At 39.5% G+C, this 20,265-nt stretch overlaps 1 protein-coding gene across 3 annotated transcripts in view; it reads right to left on the bottom strand.

Moving 5' to 3' along the window:
• Positions 1-273: 273 nt before the first annotated feature.
• The window catches only part of PIBF1 (progesterone immunomodulatory binding factor 1), a 225,706-nt gene continuing 205,714 nt past the window's right edge, over positions 274-20,265 (bottom strand). For all 3 annotated transcript variants that reach the window (XM_030813487.1, XM_003257435.4, XM_030813486.1), the window contains 2 exons: positions 17,020-17,193; positions 274-586 (listed from right to left, as the gene is read on the bottom strand). In XM_030813487.1, coding sequence (XP_030669347.1) covers positions 536-586; positions 17,020-17,193 — 225 coding nt within the window. In that variant the 3' untranslated portion in view covers positions 274-535. The remainder of the gene's footprint in view (positions 587-17,019; positions 17,194-20,265) is intronic.

The following is a 20,265-nucleotide window of genomic DNA, read 5'->3' as shown; positions in this document are numbered from 1 at the left end:
TGGAATAGCAGACTTTCTGCCAGATTTTATTGGTTAATGGTAATATAAAATATAAGAAAAAAAACAGAACTTCAAAAAAGAGTAAACAATCTGTATCCATCTACATGGTATCTGACCACCATTACTGGGCTTTTGAAGTACCTTGTAGTAGACTTCACAAATGATTCTTAATTTTTAAAAATGCAAAGTGTCTTGGTATTTGTGTATGACATTTAAACTCAGAATTTATGTAGTATAGAAAAATACTCACCAAAATATTTATAAGCCACACACTTAAAATGCATTGAACATTTATGGAAGCTCCAAAATTTAAACCATAGCATATATATTTATTTTATAAAATAGAAAAAAAAAAAAGTATATTGTTTGTTCTTTATACATTTTGATTACACTAAATTTGTTAATTTAATATTAGTTCAAATAAACATTGTTATTTAAAAAATGCTGAGTACATGATTAAGATGAATTTTGTTTTCCATCAGAAAAAGAACTTGAGGAGTACAAAATGGTCTATAGGTGCTTCCCATCCAAAACACTAGGTCTTCATCTTTTGTTTCTTAGACCACTCAGGTGCTTCTTTTTTAGTCTGTTTAAAAAAAGAAAAAGAAAATCCAATAAAATGCTTACAAGGAGGACAAGAGAGGCAATTCAGGAACTATATACATTGAGGTTTTTTTTAATGTAAACTATACTAAAAAATTGCTTTTCTTAATTCAGAAAGGATACTTAAGGGCAAAGACTTTGTCTTTTGCCATAAATAATCTCCCAGCTGGTAGGTATGTGGTAGAAAAAACATACATCTGTGTTTTCTTGCTCAAAGCCTATACTTAAGATTTTCTGGGGATGTAATTATTTTATGAATTGATTTTATTTTCAAAGAGAATTATAAAAAATCAAGCACGACTTCTTTTTAGTTGTCTCATCTATATAGATAATATTCATTCACTCAATAGATATTAAATAATTACTGTATCCAAATTATTGTGTTTTAGATCTTATGAATTTCTAAGTATTTACCAGAGTACTTCTTGGGTTTATTACTCAATCATTTCAGCCTAAAAGGAGACAGTCTGTACAGAATAGAAAGAAAAAGGCAGGGGAGGTGAATTACAGAATAAAACATTCAGAACTTCACTGATTCCAGTCAAAGTGTCCTATTTTGGCTGGGTACGGTGGCTCATGCCTGTAATCCCAGGACTTTGGGAGGTTGAGGTGGAAGGATTGCTTGAGCCCAGGAGTTCGAGACTGGCCTGGGAAACATAGTGAGACCCCCATCTCCACGAAAAGAAAAAACAAGTTGGCCAGGCATGGTGGCATGCACCTGTAGTCTCAGTTAACATGGGAGGTGGAGGTAAGAAGATCACTTGACGATAGGTGCGGTGGCTCATGCCTGTAATAGCAGTACTTTGGGAGGCCAAGGACGGTGGATCACTTGAGGTCAGGAGTTTGAGACCAGCCTGGCCAACATGGTGAAACCCTGTCTCTACTAAAAATACAAAAAATTAGCCAGGCATGGTAGTGCACACCTGTAATCCCAGCTACTCGGGAGGCTGAGACAGGATAATTGAACCTGGGAGGTGGAGGTTGCAGTGAGCTGAGATTGTGCTATTGCACTCCAGTCTGGGTGACAGAGCAAAACATCATGTAAAAAAAATCACTTGGGCCCAGGAGGTCAAGTCTGAAGTGAGCTGTGATCATGCCACTACACTCAAGCCTGGGCAACAGAGCAAGACTATCTTAAAAAACAATTGAGAGGAAGGTACAGAGATATCCCATATACTCTCTGGCTCCACACATGCACAGAGTCCTCCATTATTAATATCCCGTAGCACAATGGTACATTGGTTACCACTGACGAACCTACACTGACATATTATCACCCAAGGTCCATAGTTTACATTTGGGTTCACTCTTGGTACTATGCATTTTATGGGTTTGGACAAATGTCTATAGACAGGCATCTACCATTATAGTATCATAATAATATATAGTATCACATAATATTTTCACTGCCCTAGAAATCCTCATAGATTTTTGCATCTACATTCATGAGAGATATTGGTCTGTAGGTTTGTTTTCCTCTAATATCTTTGATTTTGGAGTTAAGGCAATGCTGGCCTTGCAAAATGAGCTGGGAAGTATTCTCTCTGCTTCTATCTAACGAAAGAGACTGTAAAGAATAGGTACAATTTTAGCTGGGTGCTGTGGCTCACACTGGGAGGCCAAGGCAGGCAGATCACTTGAGTTCAGGAGTTGAAGACCAGTCTGTGCAAGATGGCAAAACTCCATCTCTACAAACAATACACAAATTAGCTGGGCATGGTGGCATGCGCCTGTAGTCCCAGCTACTAGGGAGGAAAAAGGGGGAGGGGAGGGAAGGGAAGGGAAGGGATTCAACAGTGAACCCATATGGGCCTAGTGCTTTCTGTTTTGAAAAGTTATGGAATAAATTCCTTCAATTTTTGTTTTTTCACTTCTGAAAAGAGTAATTTTGCAGGGTACAGAATTTTAGGTTGGTGGTTTTGTTCTTTCATAACTTTAAATGTTTCACTCCACTCTTTTCTTGCTTGCATTGTTTCTGAGAAGTCAGATGTAATCCTTATCTTTGCTTCTCTATAGGTAAGGTGTTATTTTCCTTGGGCTTCTTTCAGGATTTTTTTTTTTTTTTTTTTTTTTTTTTTTTTTGAGATAGACTCTTGCTCTGTCACCCAGGCTGGAGTGGTATCATCATGGCTAAGTGTAGCCTCAATCTCCCGGGCTCAAGTGATAGTCCCACCTCAGCCTTCTGAGTACCTGGGAATATGGGTGCATGCCATCACTCTCAGCTAATTTTTATATTTGTTATAGAGATGGGGTTTCACCATCTTGCCCAGGCTAGGATTTTATCTTTATCTCAATTTTCTGTAGTTTGAAAATGATATGCAAATGATATGCCTAAGTATAGTTTTTCGTTTCTTGTTTTTTTTCTTTTTGCATTTATCTTTCTCTGGGTCTGTGGTTTGGTGTCTGACATTAGTTTGGGGGAAATTCTGTCACTATTGTTTCAAATATTTCTTCTCTTTCTTTCTTTCTTCCTTCTAATATTCTCATTAAATACATGCTATAGCTTTTGTAGTCATCCTTTAGTCCTTGGATATTTGGTGTCTGACATTAGTTTGGGGGAAATTCTGTCATTATTGTTTCAAATATTTCTTCTCTTCCTTTCTTCCTTCTCCTTCTAATATTCTCATTAAATATATGCTATAGCTTTTGTAGTCATCCTTTAGTCCTTGGATATTCTCTTTTTTAGACGTTTCTGTTACAATACTCATTATTATTATTATTATTATTATTATTATTATTATTGGTGGAGACAGGGTCTTGCTCTGTTGCCCAGACTAGAGTGCAGTGGCATGATCATGGCTCACTGCAGCCTTGACCTTCTGGGCTCAAGCGATCCTCCCACTTCAGCTCTTTGAGTTGCTGGGACCACAGGTGTGCACCACAGTGCCTGGCTAAGTGTTTTTTTTTTTTTTTTTTTTTGTGTGTGTGTGTATGTGTGTGTGTGTAGACAGGGTCTCTTATGTTGCCAAGGTTGGTCTGGAACTTGAATGCCTGGGTTCAAGTGATCCTCTCACCCTCCCAAAGTGCTGGGATTACAGGCATGAGCCACTGTGCCTGGCCTGAAATATTCTCAAGTTTAGAGATTCTTTCCTCAGCTACGTCCACTGTACTAATCAGGTTATCACATGCATTTGTTATTTTTTTTTTTTTTCTGAGACAGAGTCTCACTCTGTTGTCCAGGCTGGAGTGCGGTGGTGTGATCTCAGCTCACTGCAACCTCGGCCTCCCAGGTTCAAGCAATTCTCCTGCTTCAGCCTCCCAAGTAGCTGGGATTACAGGTGCCTGCCACCACACCCGGCTAATTTTTGTATTTTTAGTAGAGATGGGGTTTCACCATGTTGGCCAGGCTGGTCTCGACCTCCTGATCTCAGGTGATCTGCCCACCTCGGCCTCCCAAAGTATTGGGATTACAGGTGTGAGCCACTGCACCCAGCCAGCATTTGTTATTTCTATTACAGCAGTTTTGATCTCTAGTATTTCTCCTTTTTGGGGGGTTCTTAGGATTTTCATCTTTCTGCTCACAGTGCTCACCTGTTCTTGCACGTTGTCTACTTTATCTATTGCAGCCCTTGGCATCCCAATCATAGTTGTTTTAGGTTCTCTCTAATTCCAACATTCATGGCACAATTGACTCTGGTTCTGATGCTTGCACTGTCTCTTCAAACTGTGTTTTTTGGCTTTTAGTCTACTGGTTAAGTTTTTCCTGATAACTGGACATACTGTACTGGGGAAAAGAAACTGCTATAAATGGGCCTTTGGTAATGTGGTGGTAAGCTGTGGGGGTAGGGAAGTCATCCTATGGTCCTATGATTAGGTCTCAGTCTTTCAGTGAGAGTGTGCCTCTGGAATATGAACTTGACACACGTTTCTCAGTTCTTTTTCCCTTCTTAGGTGGGCCATGATGGCTAGGTGGGCTGGATTGGGTATTGGGTTTTTCCCAGGTCAGTTAGGCTTTGATAAAGCCCCAGCAGGGTAGCTTCTAGTTAAATAGTTTCTCCTGAGGGGAGACCTTGTTGAGAACTGAGTTCTCTAACATATTTCAAAATGTTCTCTTTTCCCTCCCACTGCTGGAAACGGAAGGGGATTTCCTCCCAATATTTACTGTAAGAACTAGGTCAAGCTTCTAAAGTTAAAATTCACAAGAGTGTGGGGGTTCCTTCTATGACTGGAGTTTTTAACTTTCAGACTTGTCCATACCTAACTTCTAGCAGTTACATTCAGGTTCTCCTACCCCAGCACTGGTTCCCATCCATGGGAGTTTTTGCTCTGATACATCATCATTCTCTGTATTGGCCTATCTGTCCAATTTTGGGGGCAGCAGTTTGCTTTGTGACCTCACTTCTCTTATGTATTTAAGAAAAGTTGGCTGGGTGCGGTGGCTCACGCCTGTAATCCTAGCACTTTGGGAGGCCAAGGCAGGCGAATTACCTGAGGTCAGGAGTTCCAGACTAGCCTGGCCAACATGGTGAAACCCCGTCTCTACTAAAAATACAAAAATTAGCTGGGCGTGGTGGCAGGCACCTGTAATCCCATCTACTTGGGAGGCTGAGGCAGGAGAATCGCTTGAACCTGGGAGGTGGAGGTTGCAGTGAGCTGAGATCACGCCATTGCACTCCAGCCTGGGCAATGAGTCTCACATAAAAAAAAAAAAAAAAAAAAAAGAAAAGTTAATGATTTTCCAGTTCAGCTTTTTATTTGTTGCTAAGATAAGGAAAAGTCAGCATAAAACTAGGGAACTGCATGATTCTTATACAATCAGATAGATTTGGGTGACTGGGAAAGGTGAGCCAGCTAAAAGTCTAGGGCTCTCACTATTCTTGGTCATAGAAGAACATGTATGCCATTGTTCCTTATTTTATTTATTTATTTATTTTCAGATGAAGTCTCACTCTGTTGCCCAGGCTGGAGTGCAGTCACACAATCTCAGCCCACTGCAACCTCCGCCTCCTAGGTTCAAGCAATTCTCCTGCCTCAGCCTCCCAAGTAGCTGGGACTACAGGTATGCACCACCATCCTTGGCTAATTTTTGTATTTTTAGTAGAGATGGGGTTTCACCATGTTGGCCAGGCTGGTCTGGAACTCCTGACCTCAGGTGATTCGCCTGCCTCGGCCTCCCAAAGTACTAGGATTACAGGTGTGAGCCACCGCACCCGGCCGTCACTGTTCTTTAAATTGCAGGTCCCAACCCACGGGTAATGAACTCTAGTAGGTAAAAGATCAGAATTGAGAAAAAAAAAAAAACTAGCATAGAAAATATTAGAGTACTGGCCATAGTGGGGGTAAGTTCTGTTTTGAGAAACTGTGTGATCATCACTAGGTCATAATGTAAATTGTTTTCTCAACTGTGATTCCTGGCCAAAAAGGTGAAAGCAACTGCTATAAACTAAGCTACAGATTCTCAGGATTATACCAAAGGATGCAGAATTGTTTTGTACATTTGCATTTCCTCAATCAGCTGATACTAAGATTTTTACTACTACTATGTGTTTACAGGGAGAAGGTAAATGAAAACTTTGGCATTAAAAAGGAATCTTAATACTCAGAAAGGGCAGTATAAGAATTTCAATGGCAGACAGTTCTTTCTGACTCTCCTTTTATCTGTGTCTGTTACACTGCAGACCATTACTCCCACCCCTAATATGTTTTCTCCTTAGATGTGTTAATGAGACAGATTTGCCACAGTCAAGTAAGTGTACCTTGTGTCTTGGGGATTAACTGCCTTGCTACTTCATAGGGTGACTTTTCAGATGTTTTATCACAACCATTTTAATTTCAAAGTCTGTTCCCACAGGACTAAGATATGTTCCTTATTCCCAGGTTATTTTGGGTGAACTTCACCACCACTGTCATGTTCTAACCACATTTCACTTCGAAGACTGGCCCCTTTAGGATCTGGCCCATACTTACATATCTAATCCTATTTCTTGACACTCTTCAACATGAACTCAATTATTTGTACTTGGGATTAGTTTAATAGCATTTATTTGACTAACTACTCTGTGCCAGTCCTTGTGTTAGGTTCTGGGGATACAAAAATGAATCAAACCCTGTTACAGAGGCTGCTGGGATCACGCCTCGGCCTTTTGTCTGAGATCAAGTGCAGAGGTTGCTGGCTGTCTAGCCTATATCTATTTTCCCCTTCTTAATAACAGAACTCTGATTTTATCAGTAAAGCAATAGATTCACCCTGTATAAAACATTTATCAGCCTTCCTTGCTGCTAGGTGTGGCCACATGACTAAGTTCTGGCCAATGGGATATAAGTTGAAGATGTTGGGTAGGACTTAGGGAAAAACTCCTCTGGAAAGGGAGACTATTTTCTTCCCTTTTTCTCGCTTCCTGCTTAAAATGCAGACATGATGGCTGAGGCCAGAGCAACCATACTGTGATTCTAAGAACAGATGCCACACTCTAAGGATGGTTGAAGAGAAAGGAAGAGGGAACCTAGGTTCCTGATGACTTCACAGGGCCACATACTTGTCCTGAAATAGTTATCTCCAGGCCTGTATGTGAGAGACTGAACAATTTGCTAAAGCTGCTGAACTAGCAGTGGGACACAATTCCTAAAGATGCTGACTCTTATACTCTTAGTTTATACCATTTATCTTATCTCATGTTGTATCTTCAGCATGCAAGAAAGTGTCTCGCCAGCAGTAGGTGTTCGATGTCATGCCTCCTTTGATTTTTGTGGTTTGTGCACCATATAGTACAGTGTGTTAAAGCACAGGTTCTAGCCATTTATTAATTTTGCAAAGTGGGCAAATTGAGGACTTCTCAGTTACCTCATATATTTTCTCCATAGCATTTGTCATGTTTTCATATCTTATTCAATTTATTTTTTTGTTTGTCGGTTTATAGTCTATCTCTATCCATGAATGTAAGATCCACAGAGGCAGGAATTATTTATATCTCTACTGCTTGGAATAGTACTTGGCACAAAGTAAGTGCTCAATAAACATTTTTCAATGAATGAATGAATGTCTGGGTCTGCTGTGACAGAAGCCTTTCAGTTCTATTTAAGTCTGGACATAAAGTTTCATGTGAGTCTATTCAAGCCTTTCTACTATGCAAGACAAAAGAAAATTCTACTACAGTAATGCAATAATATGTTTCTAACTAATCAGGCAACATCACCCTTTACAAGCATCAGGGGTAGTACTTGTGATTCTAAGCAACAGCCCGATTTTTGAGTGGAAATGGTAAATAACCAGTAAGGCATGGAAACAGCATATTTTGCTGTATGAACTCAAATTTACTTATATCATTCAAAGATATTTTCAATCCTTCGATTTGTGAACTTTTTCCTTCGGTTATATTATTCTCTGAAATTCAGGTTCTCTGTTGATTACATTAGCATAGAGTATGTCAGAGTGATTTCTCATCTACATTAGTATGTAAGTCTCATCACTACCAAAATTTGAACAGATTCCAAGTAGATAACACTGCTTCTGAAAAGTTTATTTCTGATTTTCATAAAATGTATATTCTTCATTTCCAGATATTTTAGTCAGTAACGTGCTAGCTATTAGTGATAGCCCTAAATTCCAGACACTGGAAGTTTCTAAGCTTTTATCAACTCCTGAGATAGATCATGGATCAGTAAACTATGGTCCATGGTCTGTTTTTGTATGGGCTGCATGCTAAGAATGGTTTTGACTTTTTTTTTTTTTTTTTTGAGATAGAGTTTGGCTCTTGTTGCCCAGGCTGGAGCACAACTGTGCAATCTTGGCTCACTGCAACCTCTGCCTCTTGGGTTCCAGCGATTCTCCTGCCTCAGCCTCCTGAGTAGCTGGGATTACAGGCATGCGTCACCGCGCCTGGCTAATTTTGTATTTTTAGTAGAGATGGGGTTTCTCCATGTTGGTCAGGCTGGTCTTGAACTCTCAACCTCAGGTGATCTGCCCGCCTTGGCCTCCCAAAGTGCTGGGATTACAGGCGTGAGCCACTGCGCCTGGCCTAGTTTTGACATTTTTTAAAAAAGGTAAAAAACTAACAAACAAAGAATATACAATAGAGTTTGCTGGCTCATGGTAACTGATTGTCAAAATGCGCACAGCAAAATAATTCAGATGTATAATTAACTGATTTTTGGAGAACTGCTTGAACCCGGGAAGTAGAGGTTGCAGTCAGCCAAGATTGCGCCACTGCACTCCAGCCTGGGTGACAGAGTGAGACTCCATCTAAAAAAAAAAAAAAAAATTAACTGCTTTTTATTTTGATAATTCCATTCTTTTAGCTGTTTGATCAGTAGTGTTTCTTTTTTCTATTTTATTAAAGTTACTTCCCTTTATATCCATAAGATGGTGCTTTATATGATGAAATTTGACATTCTGCTTCAGGTATTAATGGGATTAACCATTTAACTGAGTAGGGTCCTTATTTTAAATATAAGGCTTATAGGCTTCATAATATGAAGTGCTTTACAGATATATATAAACTATATATGCATATATATTTTACATACACATAAAATATATATGTGTATATGTATACAAATTAATAAAAACCTTAAATTGTTAGTGGAGTATTAACAGATCCTAAAGTATACTATATTCCAGATTTAGGAAAGACAGCACAAAGCCATTGCAGAAACAAATGACAAGACTAACTGGAAACTTACCACAAGTAATTTACTATGTTACAAAGTGATTTTGGAAACAAATAACTGATAAGATAGATACTTCTGTGTCATCCAGAATTAGCCAGCTAAAACGTTAATACATAACATGGGGATTATAACCCATTGAGAGAGTTAGTTAAAATTAGAAAGAATGATGACTGATAAATGCAGACATAGTAAGCCTGGTGGATTATTCCTGTAATCTAAAAAAAAGAGCTAGAAATTAAGAATCTATTAGTGTTTAACCAGTACCACTTCTCTAAGGAAAAAAAGTCTATGTCTGGTAGATATCATTACTTTGTTTTCCAAAAAAGATATAAACTGGAAATCAAATAAATAAATATTGAGAAGTCCTCATAGGCAGGGCCTAACTTAAGTGAGTTTAAGACAGTTGATATGGCTTTACCACTAACAAAATGTGAAGCTGTCTGAGATCAGTCAGCTTCATTCCATGCTCACCAAAAAATTCCTGATTCCTAGTTTAGCTCACAAGCTAAATTTTTTTTTTTTTTTTTTTTTTTTTTTTGAGACGGAGTCTCGCTGTGTCGCCCAGGCTGGAGTGCAGTGGCGCGATCTCGGCTCACTGCAATCTCCGCCTCCTGGGTTCACGCCATTCTCCTGCCTCAGCCTCTCCGAGTAGCTGGGACTACAGGCGCCCGCCACCACGCCCGGCTAATTTTTTTGTATTTTTAGTAGAGATGGGGTTTCACTGTGGTCTCGATCTCCTGACCTCGTGATCCGCCCGCCTCGGCCTCCCAAAGTGCTGGGATTACAAGCGCGAGCCACCGCGCCCGGCCCACAAGCTAAATTAAATAACATCAGGAAGAGGTTACAATGAGTGTTCCTGACACTAGAAATTCAAAAATGAATATTTAGAAATGTATATGTCCAACAGCTAGATATTTTGAGGTCCAGTCTTACTTTGGTGAGATGAGTCTACATTCAACATAAAAAAGTGAGACTGGGCCAGGTGTGGTGGCTTATGCCTGTAATCCCGGCACTTTGGGAGGCTGAAGTGGGCAGATCACATGAGGTCAGGAGTTCGAGACCAGTGTGGCCAATACGGTGAAACGCCGTCTTTACTAAAAATACAAAAATTATCTAGGCATGGTGGCATGTCCCTGTAATCCCAGCTGCTCAGGAGGCTGAGGTGGGAGAATCGCTTGAACCCAGGAGGCGGAGGTTGCAGTGAGCCGAGTTTGCGCCACTGCACTCCAGCCTAGGCGACAGAGCAAGACTCCATCTCAAAAAAAAAAAAAAAAAAAAAGTGAGATCAGAACTTCTGAACACAAATATGACACAGAAGTGTTACAGGTATGTGGCGCTTTTGATCTCCTCAGTCCCCAGTGTCTGGGGTGGCTGGAATCCCTTCAATCTACCAGCAAGTTCAGTTATCCTGTTGTGCCATATAAATATTATAATTTTCCATGTGTGTTATACAAAATGTTGGGAGGCACAGTGTTAGGACATGACTCTGTGATGACGCTACCCTACTGTGGCATCCTTGTCACTTGTCTAAATACAACCAATTGTACTCATTATATCACTATATTATAAATAACTGCTACATTCCATTTTTGATAAAATTATAAACTTTCCCTCATGAACAAATGAGAAAAATTATTTTTGTAACCTATCTACTTACAATTCTTAAATTAAATTAAAATTTTAAATTTTTTTTATATTATATTTCATCATTATATATATTATTTTGAGACAGGGTCTTACTCTGTCACCCAGGGTTGAGGGCAGTGGCGTGAACATGGCTCACTGCAGGCCCAACCTCCTGGGCTCACGTGATCCTCCCACCTCAGACTCCCAAGGAGCTTAGCATCATAGACACATACCACCACGCGTGGCTGATTAAAACAAAAATTTTTTTTTTTTTTGGTAAAGGCAGGGTCTCACAAAAGTTTTTGCCCAGGCTTTAAAAAGTCTTTAAAAATAGGCCGGGCGCGGTGGCTCACGCCTGTAATCCCAGCACTTTGGGAGGCTGAGGCGGGTGGATCATGAGGTCAGGAGATCGAGACTATCCTGGTTAACACGGTGAAACCCCGTCTCTACTAAAAATACAAAAAATTAGCCGGGCATGGTGGCGGGCGCCTGTAGTCCCAGCTACTAGGGAGGCTGAGGCAGGAGAATGGCGTGAACCCGGGAGGCGGAGCTTGCAGTGAGCCGAGATCGCGCCACTGCACTCTAGCCTGGGCGAAAGAGCAAGACTCCGTCTCAAAAAAAAAAAAAAAAAAAAAAAAAAAAGATGATTGTGGTAAAATACATATACCATAAGATTTATCCCATTAACTATTTTTATTTTTATTTTTTTGAGATGGAGTTTCACTCTTGTTGTCCAGGCTGGAGTGCAATGGCACGATCTCGGCTCATCACAACCTCCCCCTCCCAGGTTCAAGTGATTCTCCTGCCTCAGCCTCCCGAATAACTGGGATTACAGGCATGCACCACCACGCTTGGCTAATTTTTGTATTTCTAGTAAAGACGGGATTTCTCCATGTTGGTCAGGCTGGTCTTGAACTCCTGACCTCAGGTGAGCCACCCACCTCGGCCTCCCAAAGTGTTGGGAGTACAGGTGTGAGCCACCGCGCCTGGCCAGTATCATATTTTCTTTGCCCTTGGAATTTCTAAATAACACTCATCTTCACTTGTCAAAATCCATGCATTCTTTAAAGCCAAGCTCAAATACTTCCTTTCTGACAAGGCAACCTAGAGTCCTCCAAAACCGCAGTGTCTATTCTTTCTCTGAATTTTCGTAGCAATTTGTATTTCCTTTAAAGTAGGATACCCAGGCCAGGTGCAGTGGCTGATGACTATAATCCCAGCACTTTGAGATTACAGCCATGGTGGGAGGATTGCTTGAGCCCAGGAGTTCAAGACCAGCCTGAGCATTGCAGTGAGACCCTGTCTCTACAAAAAATAAAAAAAATTAGCTGGGTGTGGTGGTGTGCACATGTGGTCTCAGCTATTTGGGAGGCTGAGGTGGGAGGATCACTTGAGCCTGGGAGGTTGAGGCTGCAGTGAGCTGTGTTCATGCCACTGTACTCCAGCCTGGGTGACACAGCAAGACCCTGTCTCAAAAACAAAACAAAAAAAAGTAGGCTAACTGATTTTGCCTTATATTATTGTTTACTAAGCTTGATCCTACAGGAGCAGCAGTTTTAAGGCTGATGCTATCTTAATGATCATCACAGGCTCTTGCATATAGTCAGTAAACACTTCTTGAATTGACTACACTAATTTTCCTTCCAGGCCAGGTGTGGTGGCTCACACCTGTAATCCCAGCACTTTGGGAGGCCAAGGTGGGTGAATCATCTGAGGTCAGGAGTTTGGAGACCAGCCTGGCCAACATGGTGAAACCCTGTCTCTACAAAAAAATACAAAAAATTAGCGGGGCATGGTGGCATGTGCCTGTAATCCCAACTGCTCGGGAGGCTGAGGCAAGAGAACTGCTTGAACCCAGGAGGTGGAGGTTGTGGTGAGCCAAGACTGTACCACTGCCCTCTAGCTTAGGTGACAGCGTGAGACTTCGTCTCAAAAAAAAAAATTTTTTTTTCTTTCCAGATGACATATAGCTTTCCAAAGCTCTTCTAGGGAATCATGTCGTTCATATAACCACTTATGTATCAATTACATAAACTTAATCTACCTATCCAACATATGCTAGCCAATGAGGTAACAAATACAAGTCAAGGCCTGAACTACATCATAAACTCACCAAAAATCAGACACTTCACACACTATACACTGGAGCTGCACAGTCATATTGTTTGCTACCATACTTAGAGCCTGAGGCTTTTTTTTTTTTTTGAGATGGAGTCTTGCTGTGTCGTCCAGGCTGGAGTGTGGAGGCATGATCTTGGCTCACTGCAACCTCCACCTCCCAGGTCCAAGTGATACTCCTGCCTCAGCCTCCCAGGTAGCTGGGACTACAGGCATGCACCACCACACTTGAATAATTTTGGTATTTTTAGTAGAGACGGAGTTTCAGTATGTTGGCCAGGCTGGTCTCGAACTCCTGACCTCAGGTGATCCATCTGCCTCAGCCTCTCAAAGTGCTGGGATTACAGGTGTGAGCCACTGCGCCCAAGCTCTTTTTTGTTTTAATGCTTACAATCTACTTGGTGAAAAGACTAAAAGCAGAGTTGCTAGTATCTGCATTTTTAATAAGGTATTGAGAAAATAATGACAATGATGTGAATCCTGAGTATGAATTCTCTTTTCGAATAGGATGGCAGCAGAAAAGCAGCAAAAGAGTCCTATACTGCTCAGGAAGGAAAGAGGAAAGTTGTTGTAAATCAGATTAGAATAGCTCTAGGTTTTTCTAAGAAAGAGATAAGTGAGGCTGGGAAAAAAGGGATAGCACAGCAACAAGCTACCTTAAGAGTGAAAGTAGGTGATTAGTGGGAATGAACTGAGTGTTTCTGAATAAAGAAGACTTAAGTTGCCTCTTGCAGAAGTAGCACTAACTAGAGTCATGGGAGGTGAAGCTTTCATTCTCCCTGTAGTTTACTTTAACATTAAAGTTCCCCACCCAGTTTAGAGTTTTAACAGCTAAGAACATAACTAAACTGGGGAGACAAATAACTGCTTTTTTTCTCCTCAGCAAATATTTATTGAGTACCTGCTTTGTTCAGATGCTATGCAAAACAAAAGGAATACAGTTTCTGTCCTTAAGGCACTTACATTCTGTGGTTCAATTAGTTTTTGTTGGTACACTAAGTGCCTGAACAACGACTCTGTCACATACGTCATTTCAAAGGCCAGAGCTTTTCTAAAAAAGGAACTTTTGAGGTTGCCTTCATATATAAATATCCCACTTGTATACTGTAAAACATTTGTATACATATAAAAAAGCACATTAAAAAAAAGTCTTGTCAGGTGCCGTGGCTCACGCCTGTAATCCCAACACTTTGGGAAGCCGAGGTGGGCAGATCACGAGGTCAGAAGTTTGAGACCAACTGACCAACATGGTGAAACCTTGCCTTTACTGAAAATACAAAAATCAGCTGGGCGTGGTGGCACACGCCTGTAATCCCAGCTACTCAGGAGGCTGAGGCAGGAGAATCACTTGAACCTGGGAGGCGGAGGTTGCAGTAAGCTGAGATCACACCACTGCACTCCAGCCTGGGCGACAGAGTGAGACTCCATCTCCAAAAAAAAAAAAGTCTTCAGAGGAAGACCTAAGTGTCCAAAAAAAAAAAAAAGTCAAGCTCTTATCTCTCCTCCTCTACATCATAGCACTGCTTCCACTCCATTGCCCAGTTAACAGTAGTTTTGTGTGGCTCGCCTCATATTGTCAATGCATATGGGAACACTCATCCATCCACCCATCCATCACTGAATTTAATATCAGGGGAAAATACCTATAGCAAATACTTTCAGCCAAAGGATCTGGATTTAGAAATGTTTTCGTTTTAGGTATAAAACCATGAGATTATAAAATGATTAGCTCTTACTTCAAATATTGGCATGGTAAATTCCTTATCAACAAGTTCTGAGAAAATATAAAAAAGTATTCTTATGGAAAATTGAAAATATTCAAAAGAATAACTAAAAATTATGATGCCTGAAGAGGATCATAGCATGCTAGAATAAAAGGAGCCCAGAACTCATTTCATTACAACCTCCCACTTAATTTTATAGATAAGAACACACTGAGAACATTTAATGATTTGCCCCAGGTTATCTAGTCAGTTCACATTACTAATTCTGCATTAGCTTATAGTCTTTGATTTGACTTGTTTGTAGTATTACCTCTCAGTTTTCATTAGGACATAGCTGAGTTTGTACCTCTTTTGAAAAAAATTTCCCTTATTATTATTTAAAAAGAATTTTATTGTAGAATAAAATAGAAAATCCAGATAAGCAAAAATAAGGAAGGAAGAACTACCCAACTAATATTGAATCTTCTTAATTTTACCATCACTGCATAACCTTATCTGGAGGTACTGGGGAAATCTTATTGTTACTCATGTACTGATTGATTATAGCTGGTATTCCAGAAAATCACAATCAGGTTACCAAGCTAAAGCCAGAAATGCAGAGGGTCAGGGTCAGAAGGAATAGTGCCACTGCCTGGAGCAGAGCAGGATCAGAAAGGCAGATCAGAGAGTGCTGACAGGCTGTAAGTATTCAGCTGTATCTTGTGGTTTTCATCTGACCCTATTTCCCATTAATGTGTACGTATTCAATCTGCTTTCTTCCTATAGATTATAATAGACACAGCATAGTGTCTGCCACAATCTCTGCCCACTCTCTGAGCAAAACTTGCCTAGCCATAGCCCTTAATAAACAGTCCTTGGCAGCTGTATTTGGAACTGTGTGACTCCTGCTCACCATTAAGGGCAGCCATTCTGTAGGCTGGGTAATAAGTTTAGGTAGTCTTGCCAAAAAGGGGTATCACCCAACAAGAATTAGCTATGCCAATTAGATTGTTAGTCTTGGAAAATACAGGGAGAACTACATTATAAGAGAGTACATGCAGAAAGGATGTACAGAACCTGTTTCAAGACAAATGGCTGTGAGCAAGTTAATGAGGAAGTGGAAAATATGAGTAAGCAGAAACTAGAGGAGAAACAAAGAGAAGCTGATGTACTACAAAGGAAAAGACGCATGGACTCAGCCACCTTGTGTCCAGGCTAGTCAACTGAGCCATCCTGTTTTCTCCTGCCTGTCAGCTTAGTCTACATTACTGCCACATGTATCCTTAAAATAATTGTCCCTTATTTTATTTTTTGAGGCAGAGTTTCACTCTGTCGCCCAGGCGGGGAGTGCAGTGGTGCCAGCACACCTACAATTCTTCTGCCTGTCTCCCAAGTAGCTGGGACTACAGGTGTGTGCCACCACACCCGGGTAATTTTTGTATTTTTAGTAGAGATCGGGTTTCACCATGTTGGCCAGCCTGGTCTTGAACTCCTGACCTCAGGTGATCCTCCCACTTTGGCCTCCCAAAGTGCTGGGATTAGAGGTGTGGGCCACCACGCCTGCCCAACTGTCCCTTATTTGATCTAAACTGCAACTTTCATTTTTTTAAAAAGGGAGGTTGAATTATATAATCACTAAAACAATCTCTTTCATCCTATTAATCTTGAGTAGCATTATCTGCATGTATAATAAAATGACTGAGATCAGAAGTTCTCATATTTGACTGATTATTATACTCATCTCAGGAGTTAAAAAAAATAAGATTCTGGGGACTCACTGAATCAGAATATCACAGAGAAAATCTTTCCGGTTTTGAGTCTCTATGTTTAGCAGATAAAAATCATGTTTCTCCTGAGAAATGAAAGCATGATTGAGAAACCATTTGAAGTAAAATGGAATATTTAATAATGTTACTCCTATTTTAGTTCTCTTGCCTTTTAATCTTGATTCTTATTATTTGTTAAAATACATAGTTTTCAATATTTCCTAATTTCTCTATTTTTAAAAATTGGCACATAACAACTGTACATATTTTTGGTATTTTATCTGCTTTTAATCCAAATTTTTCTTATTTCTTTTTCTTTAATTTCTGTGCACATACATTTTTAGCTAACAATGCATTTCAGTTTATGTTAATTGATTTCACACTTTATGAGGAATTACAGCAAAATATACTATCATCTATAAGATAGGTAATATACACATTTAGAAAATGGATTAATGCAAATCCTTCAAGGTCTTTTCATGAAACATATTTGTGGAATCTACTCATTTCATAAATGTGAAAGGAAAAAATTAACTAAAATACATTTAGTAAGAATCAGGAATATTAAAATTATGAGTTTTAAAAATTGTACTTACAAAGAGTGTTGGTTTAGGTGTAAATATATTGCCTTCATGCTCTTTAGGCACATTCAAAGTCTTTGATTTCTGATTTTCTGTCACATTCTTTGGTTCTGTTTTAGTGAGAAGTAAGCTGTTCTCAGAATGTTTACTATGCATCTTAACGAGAATCTGTTTCATTGCTGCCAATTCCTGTTGATATATGAAAACAGAAGAAAGCAGCAAGTGTGATTTTAGCAAGCAGACTAATAATGATTAATATTAAAATATTTTTAAGTAGAAGAAACAATTATACTACACACATAAGTTGTGAAAATAAAATAGTAATTACAATCATGTACATGAATCTTTTACTCATTTAATATAACTGACAATTACAACATTCTATAGTCTAGTGGTTTCCACGTTTTTCTGCACACTGAAATCACCTGTGGAGCTTCAAATATTTCCAGTGATGACTGTGTCCCAACCCCAGAGACTGTGAGATAATTGCTGTGGTGTGGCCTGGGCTTTGGAATTTTTTTTTTTTTTTTTTTTTAGATAGGATCTCACTGTCACCCAGGCTGGAGTGCAGTGGTGTGGTCTCGGCTCACTGCAGCCTCTACCTCACCGGCTCAAGCCATCCTCCTGCCTCAGTGCCTGAGTAGCTGGGACTACAGGCGCATGCCACCACGCCCAGCTAATTTTTTTGTATTTTGGAATTTTTGAAGATCTCAAGTGATTCTAATAGAGAGACAAATTTGGGAACCACTGGCATAGCTACCTTCCACTGTAGATGCTCTACATATATTCACTGAGTAGATTATTTAAGCATTTAACTTTTTCTCTCTTTTAAACTGTCGCATTTCCTTTGAAGTCTTATATAAAGATGGTAGAGAAAAAGAATCCAATCTTGGCTACTAGTCAGCAGTTAAACAGTAAGTTTAATACAGATTCAGGATTTCTTTAGCTGTATTATCCCTTATCCTTTTACAAATGGTAAGTGGGGTTGGCTTCAGTTGCCCTTTGAACTAAGAATTAATTGTGATGAACTTTTTGAAGAGATCAAAAATTTCACCCGTTCTTTCTCCCAAGTGTATTTGTCTTTCATATCCATAGACAAATCTTTAGTACATAACACTAGTTAGTGGGTATTTATGATTGATTACTAAATTGATACATCATAAACAAGTATATGGAGAAATGACAGGCTAAACTCTTCTTAATCTTTATTTATCAGAACAGAACAGTGGTAGGCTATGTAACAGGTAATTTTTTCCTATTATCTTATTGTATCTTCATGCCAAAACACAAAAGTTATGGTGATAGAACGATGTTCTGCTCTCTTCTACTAATCTGTTTATAGACACCAGCTCTGTGTCAAAGCAAGTTCCTACAGGCCTTTCTCTTCTGGCTGTTATTAGTTCTATTTAGAACCATCTAACTTGAGTGAGTATTTTAAAGCAGTGTTGCTGAGTTTAAGCCATATAACCTTAATAGATTTTAGGGCCGCGAGAGGTGTCAGAAAAAACAGTGCCAGAATCCTTTCTCCTTTCTGCAGTAGTGGGCCTGGCTTGGCCAATGTACATGAGAATGCATATACCTGCAGACATTGCCAATCTGATATATGATTATCTGGGCCATTTGGGGACTCTTTTTGCTTTCAAGATTATGTTGTTTCATTTATATGCTCCACTGTGGTGAAGTATGTAATTATTGATTTGATGTCAAACGGGTATGGTGTTATGGTAGATTTCAGCTCCTGTTCTACTTATCAAGATAAGTAGAAGGGAAAGCCTATGAAAAGAAAAACTTTCTATCTGAAAGAACGTCTCTTTATTAGCCATAACTTTTGTATCTTTGGCATGAAGATAAAATAAGAGCAAAAATCTCCTCCAAAACAATCTGGCACTATTCTACAGATAAATAAGGTAAAGGGGGGTTTAGTGGTCAGGAGATTAGAAGGGAAATTCACATCTTTGCTTTATCCTAAGATCACCCCAGTTTGGGGTGTTGTCACAATACCACTTTCGTTAATGTGACTGTACAAAAAATATTAGCAGCTTCTGAAATCCAGGCAAAGAACACTTTAAGTGCAGCAAAATTCTGTAAAATTCTTATTAGGATAATACAGCTACAGTGGGTACCAAAATAACATTTAGAACATATTTTCAATTTTATTATGTTTGGCTTATATAATGATCCAATTTATATCAATGGTAAATTTGAACAAAGAAAATTCTACTTCAATTTTTTTTTTTTTTTTTTTAGAGACAGGGTATTGCTCTGTTGTCCATGCTAGAGTGCTATGGTGTGATCACAGTTCATTCAAACTATCCTACCGCCTCAGCCTCCTGAGTAGCTAGGACTACAGGCACATGCCCCCACACCCAGCTAATTTTTAAATTTTTGGTAGAGATGAGGTCTTACTATGTTGCTCAGGCTGGTCTCTCACTCCTGGCCTCAAGTGATTCTCCAGCCTTGGCCTCCCAAAGTGCTGGGATTATAGGCATGAGCCACTGCACCTGGCCAAGCACATGTAGTGGTACTATTTTAGAATGAAGCTATTAGCAAATGACACATCTATTCTTGATATTATTATTGTTTAAACTTAGGCTGCCTAATCTAGTTCAATGAGCTTTAGTTTTATAATTGATAAAATGTAAGCTTCTGTTACCTTTTAGGATTTTTGCCAGTCTGATAAGTGTTTGGGTATGTTTATTTTGCATTCCTTTTACAGTGAAGTTGAGCAGTTTTTTTTTTATATGTATATTGAAGGTTTTTTTTTTTTTTTTTTTTCAGTTGATCACCTTGACCCATTTTTCTACTGAGTGGTCATTTTCTTACACATTTCAAGGAGCTCTTTATATGTTAGGGAAATAAGCCCTTTGTCTTTAATATGAGTGTCAATTTTTCCAGTTTATCTCTTACTTGACTTTGTTTATGACTCCCCCCCCCTTTTGTTTTGTTATGAAGAACATTTGATTGTGATGTAGCAGAATATGTCAGTCTTTTCTTCTATGGTCTTCTCCATGTTTTCTTCCTGTATTTTCTTAAGTTACGTTTGTGGTTTTTCTTTTCTTTTTTTTTTTGAGATGGAGTTTCGCTCTGTTGCCCAGGCTGGAGTGCAGTGGCATGATCTTGGCTCACTGCAATCTCCGCCTCCCAGGTTCAAGCAATTCTCTGCCTCAGCCTCCAGAGTAGCTAGGATTACAAGCGCCCACCACCACGCTTGGCTAATTTTTGTATTTTTAATAGAGACAGGGTTTCACCATCTTGGCCAGG

The sequence above is a fragment of the Nomascus leucogenys genome, chromosome 5 (genome assembly GCF_006542625.1).
Source record: "Nomascus leucogenys isolate Asia chromosome 5, Asia_NLE_v1, whole genome shotgun sequence".
Classification (NCBI taxonomy): domain Eukaryota; kingdom Metazoa; phylum Chordata; class Mammalia; order Primates; family Hylobatidae; genus Nomascus; species Nomascus leucogenys.
This window is presented reverse-complemented; position numbering and strand designations above follow the sequence as displayed.